The sequence below is a fragment of the Theropithecus gelada genome, chromosome 2 (genome assembly GCF_003255815.1).
Source record: "Theropithecus gelada isolate Dixy chromosome 2, Tgel_1.0, whole genome shotgun sequence".
In the NCBI taxonomy this organism is placed as follows: Eukaryota; Metazoa; Chordata; class Mammalia; order Primates; family Cercopithecidae; genus Theropithecus; species Theropithecus gelada.
This window is the reverse complement of record NC_037669.1, coordinates 76,820,112-76,838,348: the sequence shown is the minus strand read 5'-3', so window position 1 is coordinate 76,838,348 and position 18,237 is coordinate 76,820,112. Positions and strand designations below refer to the sequence as shown.

Here is an 18,237-nt window from a genome sequence, read left to right as displayed (position 1 = left end):
TTGCTTCCCCTTCTGCTTCCCCTGGGGGAAGTGGCAATGCTTATCCTGTTTTTTTGATGTACTCCAGCACCTAAGCACTGCCTGCCCACAGGAAGGATGCTCTATAAAGGTTCGAAGGAATGAAAGAGTCAACAAATAGTTATTTTTTATTTTTAGGTATTTATCATTATTATTATTATTTTCCTGTTTGGAAGTCATCAGAACTCACACAGACGTCCCATGTAAGGTGTGGGTGTCTTCCTCCTACCTGGAAACCCCTTCTTCAGGTGGACAGCTGTCTTGCTGACCGTGCCAAGCCCGCTTTCCCAAACCAACAGACCTAAAGTTTCCCCGGAGCCAGAGGGCACCGGGCGCACGGCTGAGCCTGCACCAATGCCTGTGGGCCCTGCCTCGCCCACCTCCTCGCCCTCCCCTCTGTAGCGCGGCTGGCCAATGACAGCCTTCTCCTGGCTGCATGGGTTTCCCCCTCCCCTGTTGTCTCTACCCTGCCCCAGCTCTTCCCTGCCCACCCCTCGCTGACTCGCCTCGCCTCGCCTCCCCGACGCTCTGGGTTCCCGGAGCGCAGAGCCCAGCGTTAGCGAGTGGGCTCCCCGAGGCCCCCTGCCCTCGCCGGGCTGCTCCAAGGTGTCGCTCCTCTGGCTGCTCCCGAAGGGGCTTCTGGCCCTGAGGACGGTGGTGCCAAGCGAACTTCCTTTTTAAAAAGAACTGGTGGATGAGAAGAGCGAGCGAGGGCGAGCTATGGACCCTGTGAGTCAGGTGAGACAGAACTGGGCAGGGCGGCTGGCTGGGAGCGGGGCGGGGGGTCGGGGGGTGCCGCGGCTTGGGAGAGGCACCCCCAGCCCCTTCCTCACGCTTTGCTTTCTCTCTCTCGCCTCGTTCCCCCAAAGCTGGCCTCTGCGGGCACCTTCCGGGTGCTGAAGGAGCCCCTTGCCTTCCTGCGAGCCCTGGAATTGGTGAGTAGCAGTGTGTGCGTACAGGGAGGGGCGCCAGGCAGCGAGCCATCAGGTGAGGAGAGGTCGCATGGGGTGCTCCCTGCTCCGTTCTGCTCCAAGCCGGAGATTCAACCCTCAAGCCGGAGATTTCTATCCTGCCCCCTCCTAAGGTGCCGTTCCAAGGTGGTGGGGACAAGATTGAGGCACTCTGCTTGGAGGCGGGAGCGTGGACGCATTTTTGCAGGCGCTTAGACAAGTGTCGTCTCACCTCACCGCTTGCAGACGAGCAGGGACTGTGGAAAGAAACCTCCCCCTTGGGAGATGGGGGAGGGGGACGCTTGGAGGAGCTGCCGCTGGGCTCTGGCCCCTCACCTGGACCTTCGCGGGGATGAGGGGATGGGTGGAGAGACCCATAGCTGAGCGGAGGAGCCGGGAAGACTTGGCCAAGCTCAGAAAGTTGGTCAGAACTGGGACAGCTCCTCGGCGGGACTGGGATGCTGGAAGCGCGTGTTCAATTGCTCCGCGGGAGCTCCAGGGAGGGAAAGATGCTGCGAAGCTGTTACAGACTGTTATAGACGGCGGCGGGTAGAGAGCAGAACTCCTTTCTTCCCTACTATAGTTTCTTTTCTCTGGCCACTCCCTTAGGGCTTTTCTGATTACACCCAGAAGAGCCCACCAGCCTGTTTGCCATGGCTTTCTTCAGCGACTGGGCTTTAGGAAGTTGTATTCCACTTCTGTGAAACCACCCTGACGCTCCTATTGCAATTTGTGTATGGGCAGAGGAGTGAGGCACAGCAACGGTTACCCACAGGGCCACAGAGCCATGTCAGTGTTGTTGGCTGGATGATGGTTATTCAGAGTGAAATCTGCAGGTCACACGTTTCGTCTTGCTAGGAGCTCCAAAAGGCAAGCAAACCTATCTGAATAGAAAGTTCAAAGCCTGTCATGTAGCATTAATCACAGGCCCTAACACTGACTAGCTGGGAAATTATGTAAGAGCCTGTTCTGTGTTCCCAGATCTTAGCTCTAAGGGCTTGTATCTGGCAGTGGCTACATAACTGTGATGATTGTTTACAAGGATGATCTACAAGATAATTACATTTACCTTGTTTGTAGACTTGAATGAAAATGCATGCGTATATCAATTTTACATACACCAAGACAGCTTTTGGAAGGCTTGAATTAGTGGTTCAGAGCTGGCTATTCTCAAACTGTTTGCCTTACAGTCAAGTTAGATAAGCAATCCTCACAGTTCTGGAAACTTTCAGTTTGCTTTCTCAGAATTCTGCCCACATTCATTCATTCAGTCATTCAATAAATATTTCCTGTGAAGTAGTGGCTTTTAGGGAAGAAAATAATAGCTTCATTGTCAAGTTATTATCTCTCAAAACCCAGTTCAAAGACCTGACATCATTTTCTGACATAATCTCTTATTGTCTCACACTCTCACTTATCTGAAATACTAGTTTGTGTTCACTCCAATACTGTGGCAACATGATTTTGTGCCATTGCTCCTCACACAGTCTCTACTGGCATATAAAAAGGTGTTTGTTACCTGGATGAACTTGTTCAAATTACAGATTTCTGGACACCAAATCAAAATATTGGGAAGATGGGTGCCCATGAATCTGCATTTTAAATGAGCTCCGTGTATAACTCTTATCCACATTATAATTGGCGAACCACCACTCTAAGCTATACCAGATCCCTCCAAAACTCAAAAGCCTCTTTTACCTCAGTGCCCTGGCTATTTCTATTCACACTGTATGGAATGTCCTCACCTTCCAAGCCTAAAAAAAAAAGTTTGTCTTTTACCTCAACTAAATGTTACCTCCTCAGTGAAGCCTTTTCTCCTCTTTCCTCTATCCCAAACTGAATGATTCACCTCATTCTTTGAACTTCCACTAGATTTTTATTCATTCATAAGAATTTATCACACTGCGAAATACTGTTTTATAGTTCCCCCCTCCTGAGGAGGTGTGTGTGTGTGTGCAGGAGATGTGTATGAGAGAGAAAGAGTGAAATAGAATAAAGGTTTCTAAGGTACTACATTTAAATTATTTGCAGTCCTTCCCCTCTATCTTCTAGGATTCTAAGGCTCCAAGGAGGAAGTGCTTTTTGCTTGTACCTCAGTAATTAGACTCTCATTTGTGGAAGAGAACATGAATAATGGACAAAGCAAATTTTAAAAGTCAGATAAGTTAGTTGGTTGCTCTACGTTTTAAAAGAGCTGAGCCAGAGACATGAGGAGAGAGAGAGTACTAGTTGCTGAAAAAGCTAGTAGTGAACAGAGAGAAAGAACGTACATTCTGTGTGCACAGAATGGCTTGAGGGGTCACTCTGAGGTATCTTTTTCTGTGGGAGATATTGACAATGAGAGGAAATATGATTTCTTATAGATGGCAGAACATTTCTTCTGTTTGTCTCTGTTTCCCTCACTGGTTCCTTTCATAGTGCTTGGTTAAACTGCAAGTAATCAGCAAAAATTGTAAACCGGTAATGACGGAGCACTTAAAATATCCCAGTTTATCCTGTTTCTGTGAAAGTTTTACAAAGCAATAGACAGCAGCTTTAAACTTGACAGTGTATTTAAGCTGCAATTTCCCCATGCTGTAGAAATAAACATGCATGTAAAGATATATGTGTCTTAGTTTTGGGGGTTGCTGTAACAAAACACCATAAACCGGATAGCTTATACATGCTGTAGAAATAAATATGCATGTAAAGATATATGTGTCTTAGTTTTGGGGGTTGCTATAACAAAACACCATAAACTGGATAGCTTATACACAACAGAAATTTATTTCTTGTAGTTCTGAATACTGGAAAGTCTAAGATCAAGGTGCCATCAGATTCATTGTTTAGTGAGGGCCTACTTTCTGGTTCACAGATGGAGCCTTCTTGCTGTATCTTCTCATAGCAGAAGGGAAGAACTCTGATCTCATCCGGCCCTTGTAAGAACACTAATCCCATTCACGAGGGCTCCACATTTATGAGCTAATCATCTCCCAAAGACCCCACCTCCTAAGACCATCACTTTGGGAACTATATTTCAACATGTGAACTTGGGGGGAGGCATAAACATTCAGATAATAGCAATATTCTCAAGAATATTTATTGCAACATCATCTGTAGTGAAAAGAACTGGAAGTTACTAGTAAGTCTATTTTAAGAAAATAATTAAAGTACGATTCATCATGTTATGAAATATTATATTGCCATTAAAAAGAATGAATTAGCCAGGCGTGGTGGCTCATGCCTATAATCTCAGCTCTTTGGGAGGCTGAGATGGGAGGATTGCTTGAGCCCAGGAGTTCAAGACCAGCTTAGTCAACATAGGGAAACTGTGCAATTCTAGAACATATTAATTAAAATATGCCTTAACATATATTGCATTTCTAATTCTACTATTTAGTGCAACAGAAGACATTTCTTTTGACAGGAATATCAGCTTAGTCAGCAGATATTTGATTCTTCAGTGTTTGACTTTTTTCATTAGTTGAAGTGACTTTTAGTTTTGTTAAAATTATAACCAAACTATTTTCACATCATCCTGTAAGTTAAGTGATATCAAACATAAAAGACATGTTCTCATGTTTATTTTTCTGACTAAATGTCTGATGCATATCATTTTTCTATAAGCAATCATTGCTTTTAAAATCAGAAGACTATATTATTCTAATGAACGTACTGGATCTAAATGGGTATGAGATTCTACATCAAAAAGATATGCTATGTGTTATTTGATGGAAACTGCAAACAAATTCTGTAAAACTGTTAGTATCAAAAAGAATAGGAATACATTTTTCTTGTCCACATTATGATCAAATAAATATAATGTGAGATTGTAAAAAAGGTAAAGAAATTTAAAACATTAGGCACTGTGGTGCATGCCTATAGTCCCAGCTACTTTTGAAACTGAGGTGGGAGGATCGCTTGAGCCCATGAGGTCAAGGCTACAGTGAACTGTGGTCACTTCACTGCATGTCATCCTGGACGACAAAGTGAGACATTGTCTCAAAAAAAAAAAAAAATGAATTCAATTAATATGCATTGACCTGCAGGTAAATATACCACTGCATTTGATAAAATTCTTAAGTGAGAAAACATAAGTTTTATTATTTGTATTTGATAAAATTGCTAAATGGAAAAACCAATATTTATCCTTTTAATAAACATATAGATAATTTATTCAATCATATTTCAAATAATATATAGAGTCCCATATTTGCACAAATAAAAAGTACAGTTTTGTATGTGAGTGCACATGTGTGTAATTTGTATGAACACAGAGGGAAGTGTAGATATAAAGCACTGAACTGTTAAAATTGATTTTTTCAGAAGGGTGTAATTTGAGATGCAGTAGGTAGAGAATGGGAGAGGCTGATGGTAAACTGTGGTATTCAGGAAGAATTGTGGGCATATCACCTGTCTGCAGTTGTGCACACACACCAGAAATTCTTTAAAATTGCTCATATTTTACATTATTTTCTATGGATTACCCACATGAACTGGTATTACCTTTAAAGTCATCTTCTACTTCTGGATTTTACAGCCTGGGGAAAAAATCCACTTTATTTACGTGTTCTTTCCTTAGGAAGGGTTCACGGATACACTAGATTTAAAGTCTTAATAACACATAAAAGTCAAACCTTGAGGGGAAAGCTTTAGCCACTTTCAAAGACTTGCAGGCAAAACTCCCATATCCTTAATCTCTACTTAAACGAGGTCAGGGTACTTTTCACTATCTTTTAGGTCAAAACGGAAAAGTTGGGACATAGCCCTGACTCTGGTGGTCTTTTTCATTTATTCCCTGATGATAAAATAGGTCCAGAAAATCTCTTAAGCCATCATTTGGAAATGACAAAATATATATTAAACTTACCCCATTTTCAGACCACTCTGAAAAACTAAGTTGGTATAGTCCTGTCTTCCACAGATAAATCTTTTTTTTTTTTTTTTTTTTTTTTTTTTTTTTTTTTTTGAGACGGAGCCTCACTCTGTCACCCAGGCTAGAGTGCAGTGATAAAACAGGTCCCACAAACTTCTTAAACTATCATTTGGAAATGGCAAAATATATATATTAAACTTACCCCATTTTCAGACTACTCTGAAAAACTAAGTTGGTATAGTCTTTCCACAGATAATTCTTTTTTTTTTTTTTTTTTTGAGATGGAGTCTGGCTCTGTCGCCCAGGCTGGAGTGCAGTGGTGCGATCTCGGCTCACTGCAAGCTCTGCCTCCCGGGTTCACGCCGTTCTCCTGCCTCAGCCTCCCGAGTAGCTGGGACTACAGGCGCCCGCCACCACGCCCGGCTAATTTTTTGTATTTTTAGTAGAGACGGTTTCACCGTGTTAGCCAGGATGGTCTCGATCTCCTGACCTCGTGATCCGCCCCCCTTGGCCTCCCAAAGTGCTGGGATTACAGGCGTGAGCCACCGCGCCCGGCCCACAGGTAATTCTTATTTTGCTACTTCAGTATTTTGCCAGTTGACCTTTGGTCTCCTTTTTCCCTTTCCTTTTAAAAAATTATGTTAGTACATTCTTTCTTTACTATATACAGTGCACTGAATTTGTACCTGTGGATTTATGTAAAATGAAAAGTTGAGGAATCCACACATCCATATTGTTTAGGACCACATTGGTGCAGACTTAAGGTCATCAAAAGAACTGAAACTCGTCAAAACAATATTTGTGTGGCTTGCATAGTTCTCCAACACAATGCTGCAGCCCTAGATTCTGTGCCTATGGAATAAACTGCTGACTCAATTTGCCTAATTCTTCTAATCGTTATTTTTGACATTTATCCCTAATTTTGCAATACCATTTCTGTTGTAACCCTGGGTTTCACATCACCGTTCGCCCTTTCCAGTCTACCTCCCTGCCTAACCAAGGAGGCTAGTGAATCCAAGGATGCAGCATGTCTGATATGTGAGGTATAGGTCTACTTGATTTAAATGGAGACGCTAGCTTTTATATAGTCATCATTCCTGAATTTAATTCTAAGCCATGTTTTTCAAGTAAATATCATACTGCTTTCTTAATATTAATAACATTTATAATTTATGCTATGGATAACAACAAAGTGAAATGTGTCGTCATAACATATAATAAATACAATTTTATAATAGCCACCATTTTAAACTCCTAATGAGAGAAGTAATAATAGCTACCTTCGTCATGCATGCAGGCATCATATGCGGGACTACATTACTGTGTTTTTCTTACATCATTGTGTTGAAGCTGTGTAACTTTAACATTCCCGTTCCACCAGGAGGCTCAAAGATGTTAACCAACTCATCAGGGACAAAAATTGTAGGAAATGGCAAAGTCAAGATTTGAGCAGCCTCACTCCCAACTTCATTCTCTTAAATGCTACATTCTTCTGCTTCTTCCAATGTGGCAAGCACTTGCCGTATCTTACCCCTGATCCTCAAAGAAGCTTTAAGAAACAGATGTTATCCTATTTTACAGTATTTTTCTCAGTCATCAACTTATATATTTGAGGTCTTTTCTGAAAATGCCAAGGAACATTTGTATTTAGAGATGAATTCAACAGACATCAATTGTCTTTTATATTTGGCTTTATTTTCTGTTAGTTATTAACTAACCAAGGTAGAGTAGATTCCAATTAAAAACCGGTACTTTTCATTTTAAATATGTAGAAAAAGACTTTGATTATAAAGCCAATAATTTAATCTCATTTTTATCTTCTTTTTCTCTTTTGTTAAAAAGAAAATGTGTGCATAAGTCAGAGAACTCATTTTCTTCTTACGTATAAACAAGACAGGGAATTCTTACATAAAAGTTATTTAAACTGTGAGCAGCAATCCACCATTGACGGTTTGATGTAATTTAAAGCTATATTAATGTGGGTTTAATTACAACCTTCTAGCCTCTCAATAGGTGACAAAAATCATGTGCAATTGGAGTACGAATCAATAAGTGCACAACAAACAAGCAGCTCCCCAGTGTGCTGATGGATTCATCTCTTAATGCTTTCCTGAGTATATTAAGACAATTGGTATTTGGCCTCACAAGTACAGAAAAAAAGAGAAAAGGGTTAGGAATGCTTCTTGTGGATTTGAATTCAGATTTTATTTTTTACTAGCTTCGTTACCTTGGGCAAGTTAAATATACTAGGCTTCATTTTCCTCATCTATAAGACAGGGCTAATAATAGTTCCTACTTCAAAGTGTTGCTATCATGATTAAATGATCTATCCAAGTAAGGTGCCTTGCATAGTACCTACACTGTGATAAGTGCTCAGTAAATGATTATGAAGGTGATGATAATAACGATGCTAGCCGTTATGACGGTGATAAAAAGGGAGAAAGTAGAAATTCATCAAAGGAGAATTCAGGACATTACAGATAACTTTTTGCAAGTTAAAGTCTTGGCAAAACTCTGAGGTAGAAATTTGAATTCGAACTTGCTCATACCTCTTTTTAGCCCCTCTATCTCTATCCTTCACTGTGGAGGGCCCTCATACTGGCAAGACTGTTTTTACCATAGCATGAATGTCTCTTCAGGCACTTGCTCCTTGGAATATTCACATTTCAAAGAAAATTCCAGCGAGATCAGTGTTGAACCTAAAGGAGAAAGTCTAATGGAAGAATTGCAAGCACTTGGCCTTCAGGGGTTTATCCTTGAGGCGTGGAGAGATACTTTTCCTGGTCTTTCTCAAATAACAATCCATAGACAATTTCCTACATTTGAAAGAGACACAGTGGACCCAACTGAATTCTCCAGGATGTAGCTACGGGTCCTTATAGGGTCAGATAAAGGCACTTACTAACCACATTGTAATGCGCAGGTGCTCCAGGCCCTTGGGAGTTCCCCCATAGAAACATGGAGAAAACCCTAGAGTTATGCTGAAGTAGAAACACGATCCTTAGTTCTCTGTTCCCCAGAGTACCCACATCTCTCACTGACTGAGGTATGGGGACAGAAGAAAAACAGTCATGTGCTAGTAGAAGATAAGGAGAAAATCTCTAAGGAGTATGTGCACAGAACCATGGTCTTCCTTTGAGTCTTCATCTTCTGTGGGGATGTATTTGACTTTTGTTGTATTTGTTATTATTCCTGTTCAATGTATTAGCTTAGGCTCCTTTAAAGACCCCAGTTTCCTAACCTGAAAACTGGGGACAATATCTCCTGCCTATAGTGTTGAAAATTTTAGGTGAGATCAAGCACGAAAAAGTGTTTAGCAAACTATTAAGTATCCTTCTAAAGTAAATGATAATTGTGACCATGATGATGGTGATGATAAAGAAATACCTTCTTCCAACCTAAATGACTCTGGGCAGCATAATATAGTTACTGGATAGAGCACAGGGTGAGATGTGAGGTGTAAGAACTTGATCTCTGTTCCCTGAGGTACTAAGTCTTTCCAACCACTTACCACACTCTATCTTCCATGCCAGTCTCTTTGGTCTCTTTGAAGCCTACAAGAAAGAATTATGCTGCCAGTTGAATATAGTGAATCATCCAAACTTTACTGGGGAAAGTTCCTTAGGGTAGGGGAATGTGGTCCATCCTCACCCTTTTAACTCTCATACCAAGAGACAATTTTCTTGCTCTGTACACATTTCACATTTCTTGATGTTTTGGGGGCCTGATGACGGTTTCTTGCTGTTCTCATGAACTTTCGTGCATGCCACTTCCACTGCCCAGAAAGCTCAATGCTTTTTAGTTGATGAATTCCTCTTCTCCCTTCAGTGTCAATGTGGATATCACTGTCTAGGGAGGTCTTCCTAGATAGGGTCAGCCTTCTGATGGCTCCCAGACCACACTTTTTAATGACTTTTCATTCTAGCTACTCAACCAGAGTAAATGCAGTGTGAGAGCAAGGATCTTGTTTGTCCTGCTCATCAGCATTTTATGTTTCTAACACAGTGCTTAACACACAGTAAGACCAACTTCAGGGACATTCTCGAACTCCACCAAAACATCTAGGCAGTAGGTGCTTAGTAAGTATTGGTTAAGAAAATGAGAGAAGGAGGAGGGAAGGAAGGGAACAAAGAATAAGTAAATGAATTGTTGGTAACACATTGGATAAGATGTAAATTCCCCTTAATCATCTTCATTATGAAGTGGAATTGTGAAGCTTTCCCTGGAAACAATTGTTTAGCTTGGTTATGGAGGAGAGTAAGTCCCATAGGCACTACTGTCAAGGAAACAGGGCTATTATAGGGATACCCACTGCATGAAAATGGTGGAGAACTTTTATAGAAATAAAAGTTCAAGGACTGAAACAGGCTCAGGTCTCATATTTTGGATTCAAGTCAATGAGCAGCAAGAATGCCTTAGCAAAGATGCCACTATTATTATGTCTTTGTCACTATCCTCCCTGCCCTCTCTCTGTGTTCCCTTTCTGTTTCCCATTTATTCTCTTCATTATTCTTAGCTAATGTCCTAACAGAAAGAATATGATTGGCTCAACTAACAAAAAAATTGTTTTAGTTTGGACACAACTGTCAACCCCAGGCAATATCACAAGTCAATAGCCAGTCTACAAATTGGTTGCCATAGGTCAAATGCCCACTGCTATCCTGTCACTTATGGCCTGAATAAAAAGGGTCATGATATTCAAAACATTGCCTTTTGCCTGTTCTTTCAGCTGAAGCAGTGATCGTGATGATCCTTTAAGTCATAACAGGACAGACCCAGTGAGAAGTGTACATGTCTGGTTTAAAAGTAAATGATTTTTAAACCAGTACTTCTTTTATTGAAGTAGCACTGGTAATTTTCTCAAGATGTTATACCTTCGAGATGTTGGCATCAGTATTCTTGGAATGCTCTCTGATTAGGGGATAGCTGAGTGGATCCACACTGATAATATTATCCAAAGAGGTACACCTTTGGCTCTTCAGCACATGGGCCTCCACTAGCTTGTGCGATCTTGTCCATTTGTTGAAAACCTCTTTTTAAAGAAATGATTAGGTTTTGCCTAAGACGATTTGTGAATAAAAATGTAAATCCTCAAACCCACATATACTTCATTTTTATTCACATATTTGTTGGTAAATTCAGCTCTGGCCCTTGATGTTAGAAGACTACATTAATTATTACATTCATTTCTTATGTGTATGTGTTTACTAACGTAGCAGAAAACTACTCCCGAAAGAGTCACTGGATTGCCTTGTGTGGTAGGTGCTGTTTCTTTGAGGTGGGGGGAAGGAGGAATTTGTTGATGAGCAAATACCACTGGAAAAATGTAGAAGGCAGTGTGGAGGTTGAAAAAGCATGAATTTTGGGGTCAGTTTGATGCCGAAATTTTTGCTCTTCTTTTCAGCCATGGAACACGGAGCAGATTGCATAATTATGCTCACCCTCAGGTCCACAACTATCAAATGAGGACCATAACAGTCATGTCTTTTTGGTGTTATGATGGTTAAGTAAGATAATATTAGTAAAACCTCCAGCAGTGTCTGGTCTATACCAAGATTCTTTAACTGTAACTGAGGAAGAGGTTGTTGAAGTTGATGATGTATCTACAAACACAATTAAGCATTCCTACACTTTCTAGCACTGGAATAAACATAAAGGGTTTCACTATATCATTGTTATAATGTTTTTGGTTCTCATTATTTCTCCATTGGAAGAATGTTGATTGTGAGATGTCTTAGTCTGCTTTGTGTTGCTGTAGAGGAATACATGAGGCTGAATAATTTAGAAAGAAACTGGGTTTATTTGGTTCATGGCTCTGCAGGCTGTACGAGAAAGCTGGTGTCACTATCCACTTCTGGTGAAGGCCTCAGGCTGCTTCCACTTATGGCAGAAGGTAGAGAGGAGCTGGTGTGTGCAGAGATCACATGGTGAGAAAGGAAGCAAAAGGTGGGGAGAAGGTGCCCATTTCTTTTTAATAGCCAGCTGTCACAGGAACTAATAGAGAATTCACTCACACACCCCTCCCCTAGGGAGGGCATTAATCTATTCTGGAGGGTTCTGTTCCCAGGACTCAAACACCTCCTATTGGGCCCCACCTCAAAAATTGGGGATCAAATTTCAACTTGAGATTTGGAGGATACAAACATCCAAACTATAGCATGAGATGATCATAAAGTAAACAAAATAATGTTTAAAATAATATGTAGAGACAAGTGCTTTATTAATTGCTATGCACATGTTTTTCATATATCAAGTTACTTTACAAAAGACTAATAAAAAACTCCTTTTTGCATATGAGAAAATTAAGGCCTGGAGAGATCCCACTACTTGCCTAAAGTCATAGAGCTAGTATGTAAGAGAGCCAGGATTTGAACCCAGGCAATTGGATGCCAGACTCCATGCTCTTAACCATTTTTCTGCATTATCTTCCATTAATAGTAATCACTCATTACTCCCAGGTCTTGGAGCTAAATGATTTCCCACTGAAAACAGCAGGGACGATATACATGATTTCTTCTTAAAGTCATGTCTTCTAATTCTTAACTCAGTTCCCTTTATGCTATCTCATGCTACCAACAGACAAAGCAAAGCTTAAATGCCCTCATGACTAAGGACATTCATACCTTCTCAGTGATCTTTTTATTTCTCGAAAACATTCCCACTCCTTGAGGAAATTTTACTGACCTTGTGTATTTTTTTTTCTTTTTTTTTTAACAATCTTTATTCACTGATCCATTGTAGAAAAAACTCAAATTCAGAAATATGTTGTTGAAACATGCAGATACAAAGAAAAGTATCTGTAGAATTCAGGAAGGATATGGATATTTAGTAAGATTATGAACACTTAAATTCCTTTTGGATGTCTGGTAAATTATTCAAGTCAGGCAGCTTCCATCACGGATGATGGAAAAGTAAATGAACTTTGTCCATTGTGTGTGTGTGTGAGTCGTCATTCTTTGGATCTGTTATTTGGAAGCATTTGTGTGCTTTAACAGGAAGTTCTCACACATCCATCTGGTCTACTCTGAGATTTTCTGGCTGGCCTTTTATGCACTGGCTTCACCTTACACCTGATGGACAGTTGGCACACTTTTCAGGATCTTTCCAGTTGAGACTTCAGAAGATTGGAGAGTTAGATTGGCAGGGAGATATTAGAAAATTACTGAGCACAAACCCATGATCTGAGTGAAGAATAGAGATCCTGAGAGACATTTCAATGCGAAAAGGGGGTAGCTGGATGAATAGAGATTATGATTGTGATTCAGAATGCGCTGGATTTGAAGCCATGCAAGCTAAGTCTCATCCACAAACTTTGTGTATGTCCATGGGCAGGTCAACATCATTGAACCTCAAGTTGCTCAGGGATTTTACCTACATCAAAGGTGTTTTTTAATGATACAAATAAATTAATGGCTGAGAAACCTTGGGTAAATGTCTTTATCTTTCTGTCTCTCAATTTCTTGAACTATACAATGGGAATAAACAACTGTAACACAGAGCTGTGAAATCAAATGAGCTTAAATGTTTGAAAGTTCCCCTCCACTTTATTGGAGAGGGCTCAATACAGGTTGACTGTCCTCAAACCCAGAAAATTAAAGCTCAGATATCTGGGAAATCTTTCCCATATGAGAAATATCTGATGGGCTACCTTTAATGTCCATCTACAGCTGGAGGTTTGTGAGGATAGGGGAGAGGTATGTTTTCTGTGTCATAATCATCAACTAGAGTTTAGGTAAGAACTTTTGTTGTCAGATGCACAGATTCTATTTATGAAGCAGTTCAAAGCATGATTATTATGTGATCACAATTCACCCAGGAGATGAATTTGAAATTTATTTTTAAAGACATGTGCTTCATTGGTGAAAAAAAAAAAGAATGCGTGTGAAACTGATAGTGGCATTACACTCCAGCTATTCTGTGGGAAAAGGCTATGTTTACCAGCAACTGTAGGTAAATTTAAAGTGTAAATATTGTAGTTTCTCTCTCTCTCTCTCTCTCATGCGTATACAAACACATGTTGCTTAATGACAGGAATAGGTTAAGAGAAAAATGTGTCATTAGGTGATTTCATCATCGTGCATACATCATAGAGTGTGCTTACACAAACCTAAGTGGGATAGCCTACTACACACCTAGGCTACATGTACATCCTATTGCTCCTAGGCTAAAAACCTGTACAACATGTGATTGTACTGAATACTGTAGGCAGCTGTAACACAATGGTATTCATGTATCTAAACATCTAAACATAGAAAGAGTACAGTAAAAATTTAGTATTATAATCTTATGGGACCATCATCATATATGTGGTTGGTCATTGACCAAAACATCATTATACAAAGCATGATTTTAAATTGCTAGTGCTTTAAAATTTTTTAATTGACACATAATAATTGTACATACTTTGGGGATATAATGTGATATTTCAACACATGTATACAGTGTGTAATGCTCAGATCATGGTAATTAGCATATCCATCACCTCAAACATTTGTCATTCTTTTGTGTTGGGAACATTCAAAATCTGTTCCAGCTATTTGAAAATACACAATAAATTGTCATTTACTATAGTCATCCTGTAGTGCTAGCTTTTAAAAAAGTGCCTGCTTTTATTCACTATATTCTCATTTAGTAACAGAAAAAATACTTGGATTTGACTGTCGGCTGCATTAGTTACAAGCTATGTGACCTTGGACACATTACTTAACCTGTTTGGGCCTTTCATATTTATAAGAGTAGAAATAATGATAACCAGCAGGCATAATTATTGTGTTCATTAAATAACATTTGCAAAGATTAGTGGCACATAGGAAATATTTAAGACAAGCTATTTTCCTTCTTTTCCTCCAAATATCCTTTTACTGCAAAAGTTTCGAAAGAAAGCATTGGAAAATTCACAAGAGTCTTCTGCTTCACTAGATGTTATCTCTTAAACGTGTACCTGCACACACACATGCACACACACGCACATGCACACATATGTTCTTTGTACGGAAGGTCATAAAGAGCAGTTCTGGCTAACTGGAATGACTTTGAGTAGGGCAGTAAAATTAGTCAGGTGTGGTTGGCAAGGAAAGAATGATTAGACCGGAGTGTCAAGTTCTAGATCAGCATCCCAGACACACTGTAGCCTCAGGCTGCCTGTAGGCTTTGGCAAGGGGATCATGAATTTGTGAAGCTGTTTTCTGAAGGGAATAACATAATTGTTTATTTTAGAGAAAAAAGAAGGCCCCCCAATAGTAGAAATTCACTATAATGGCTATACATTAATGAGTTCTTGCTACATGCCAGGCTGTACCACGTTTGTGCTCCCTGCATTATATACTTTCATTCAGATCTTGTAATGACTTGAGTCAAGGTCACACAGGTGGTAAGTGACCAAGGCAGGGTTTCAAACCATATCTGTCTGACTTCTTGACTCTCCCATGTCTGCTTTGCTGCCAAACATAATAAGAATATTTGTCTTTGGGGTGGAGGGTTTTTTCGGACATGCTATGTAGAGCCATTTTATGCACAAGTGAAATGTTTATTAACAATCTCAAAATAAGCAAAAATTAGTAAATTAAAATTACCCAGTGTTCCTCCACTGAGAGATAACCTTAATATTTTGAAATTTACTTTTAGATATCTTTTATGTTCATGGACATTTTTGTCTACAAAAATGATGCATTAGTTTGCTAGGGCAAACCACATAATGTATTAATTTGCTGCAGACTTACAAAGTAAGTAGCTTAAACAACACAAATGTATTATCTCACAGTTCTGGACACTAGAAGTCTGAGATTAAAGTGCCAGCAAGGTTGGTTCCTTTTGAGGGTCCTGAGGGAGAATTTGTTTCATGCCTCTCTGTAGCTTCTGGAGGTTTGCTGGCAATATTTGGTGTTCCTTGGCTAATAGAACTATTGTCCTGATTTCTGCTTTCTTCTTCACATGGTTATACTGTGTGTGTGTGTGTGTGTGTGTGTGTGTGTGTGTGTCTGTGCCTGAAGTTTCCCTTTTTCTATGACACCTGTCATATTGAACTAGGGGCCCACTCTACTCTAATATGACCTCATCTTAACCAATCATATCTGCAATGGCCCTCTTTCACAGTAAGGCCACCAGTGAGGACTTCAACATATGAATCTTGGGAGTACCCAATTCAGCCCATAACAAATGGGTTCCTAGAAGAGGCACTGTTTTGTCGCCTGCTTTATTCTCCTTAGTATATTGTGAATTGTTTTTCTATGCCACTAGATAAAATACTTTTTCCCATAATTTTAATGCCTATATATGACTACACTGTATGCCTCTCCTGGAGATTATTTAACTAATTCCTAACTTAGGTAGTTTTCAAATGTATATTATATTGTTTTCAAAACCTGCAAGGAATTCTTCTTTAAAGATAAATAATTACTATACCTTTATTGTTATTAAGTTAGATGTAGAATTGCTGGCTCAGAAGATTATACATTTTTAATATATTTAGAAGAATTACCAAATTACCCTCCAATGAGGTGTTATCAGTTGGATATCACCAGTTAAATGTTTTTACAATTTGATAGTTGAAGTGAAATGTTGATTGACTTTGTACTCTAATTTTGCAATGAGATTGTACATTTTTGGATAAAATTATTTATATTCTTATTTTTATTTGGAAATATTTTAATGAACAGAACAGATTCATAAAGCAATAGCCAAGGCTGCCAAACTCACAATGCTGTTCACGTGGACTTTTCTATAAGCTGTTGCCTTAATCTTTCCAGGTCATTGTACTACTCCACCGTTTGGAAATTATTTAGATTGTCGTTCTCTGACTTGGGCAGAGAGGCAAATACTGAGACTTTCTTTCTCTGAATTCATTATATAAAAATAGATGTAATTTTTAGAATGTCAAAAGTAATTACTGTTGTTATAAATCTTTTATAAGCTAAACAATGTTATAAGTTTGCCATTTTTGTGTCTTATTTATATTATTTATTAAATTAATGTATCCTAAGAAACATTATTATTTTACTTTAAGTGATACTCATAAATATTAGTGCATATTCAGTCCGTACTTTTCTGAAATTGCACTTCATGTGTATATGTGGCTGAGACACATATATGCAAATTTATACCATGCCTACTTTGGAAATAGATTTGAGGCACATGGAACTTTAATAATTCTTTTGATAGAAAGGTAGAATAGATAGAGTGTTTTCACACCATCTGCGGAATTTGAGGCATATCTGACTTTTAGACTGTAGAATACCATATTAATAAAATAAAATAAAATAAAATAAAATAAAATAAATCCAGAAGCTGCCTAATGTCAAGGGTATTTCTTCTCTTTCTCGGATCATATTCCTGACCACACTTGCAATTAACTGAGATAGCATTATGGATTCACTTAGCCTCTGCCTCACATATTGCTATTTTGGGCTATGCTGGCCTCCCTGTGAATGATAAAGCAGTCGTTAACATTCATTGTATATTTAATGAGCTCCAGGCCCTGTGCTAAGTATTTTCTACATGTTATGCCATTTATTTCTAACAACTCTATTAAAGTGTATGCATCATTATTTTCCCTCTTTTCAGGCAAGAAATCTGAGGCTTAGAAAAACAAGTAATGGTTAAGTGTATATGGTTTATAATAGCAGAGCTGAGATTTAATCCTGGGTCTGCTGAGCTTCAAAAGAAGACCATCTGTGGTTAACCTAGCAGTAACACAGGAAGAAAAATTCTGAACCGCTCCCAGAGATTCAGTTCCTGTATCAAGAGCCAGTAGTTGGCAGGGCAAAATAAACCAAGGTGGTGGTTTCACAGAAACTGCTTATTACCTGTCTCAATCAGGTGGTGAATTCTGTCATGAGCAGGCAGAGAGAAATTTCTCTAAAGTTCAAAGCAAGTACTTTTAAAACTTCTTTTTTAATAAATATACTTGATAAAACAACAAATGAAAGAATGATCTTGATTTGATCTGAATTCATCTTACTTTATTTAGATAAATGGAAATCATAGTTGCCTAGGCAAATGATGGGAAATACTTAGAGCCATGAGATTAGATGTTTCCCACAGTTTTTATCCATCAGTAATTTCACTGCCTTCCTTAACGCTGTCCCCATCTACTTATGAAAGTACAAAGCACCTTGAGCTTGTAAATCTTTTGTTTTATTGATTTGTTTTGGGAGAGATTCAGTTTCCTCTCCCAGGTTGGTTAGCCTGCCTTTGAAGAATCTGGGTAGCATGCACAAGGCCATCTGGCCAGTAAATGTTGGGGCCAGAATGCAAACCAGGCCTGTTGGGAGCCAGGCAGGTAATGCAGGAGGAAACCTGCATGGGGCCATCATGTGAGGCAACACAAATGATAAGAAGTGTGGCGTACAGCACAGGGGTTTTTGCCTATAGGAGTAGCTGCTTCCACCCTGGCCAGCTGTTGGTCAGCGGTAATAT

General features: G+C 39.3%; 1 protein-coding gene across 1 annotated transcript in view; it reads left to right on the top strand.

Moving 5' to 3' along the window:
* The first annotated feature begins 322 nt into the window (after nt 1-322).
* The window catches only part of SYNPR (synaptoporin), a 327,904-nt gene continuing 309,989 nt past the window's right edge, over nt 323-18,237 (top strand). The window contains exons 1-2 of the mRNA XM_025376947.1: nt 323-756; nt 888-953. Coding sequence (XP_025232732.1) covers nt 739-756; nt 888-953 — 84 coding nt within the window. The 5' untranslated portion in view covers nt 323-738. The remainder of the gene's footprint in view (nt 757-887; nt 954-18,237) is intronic.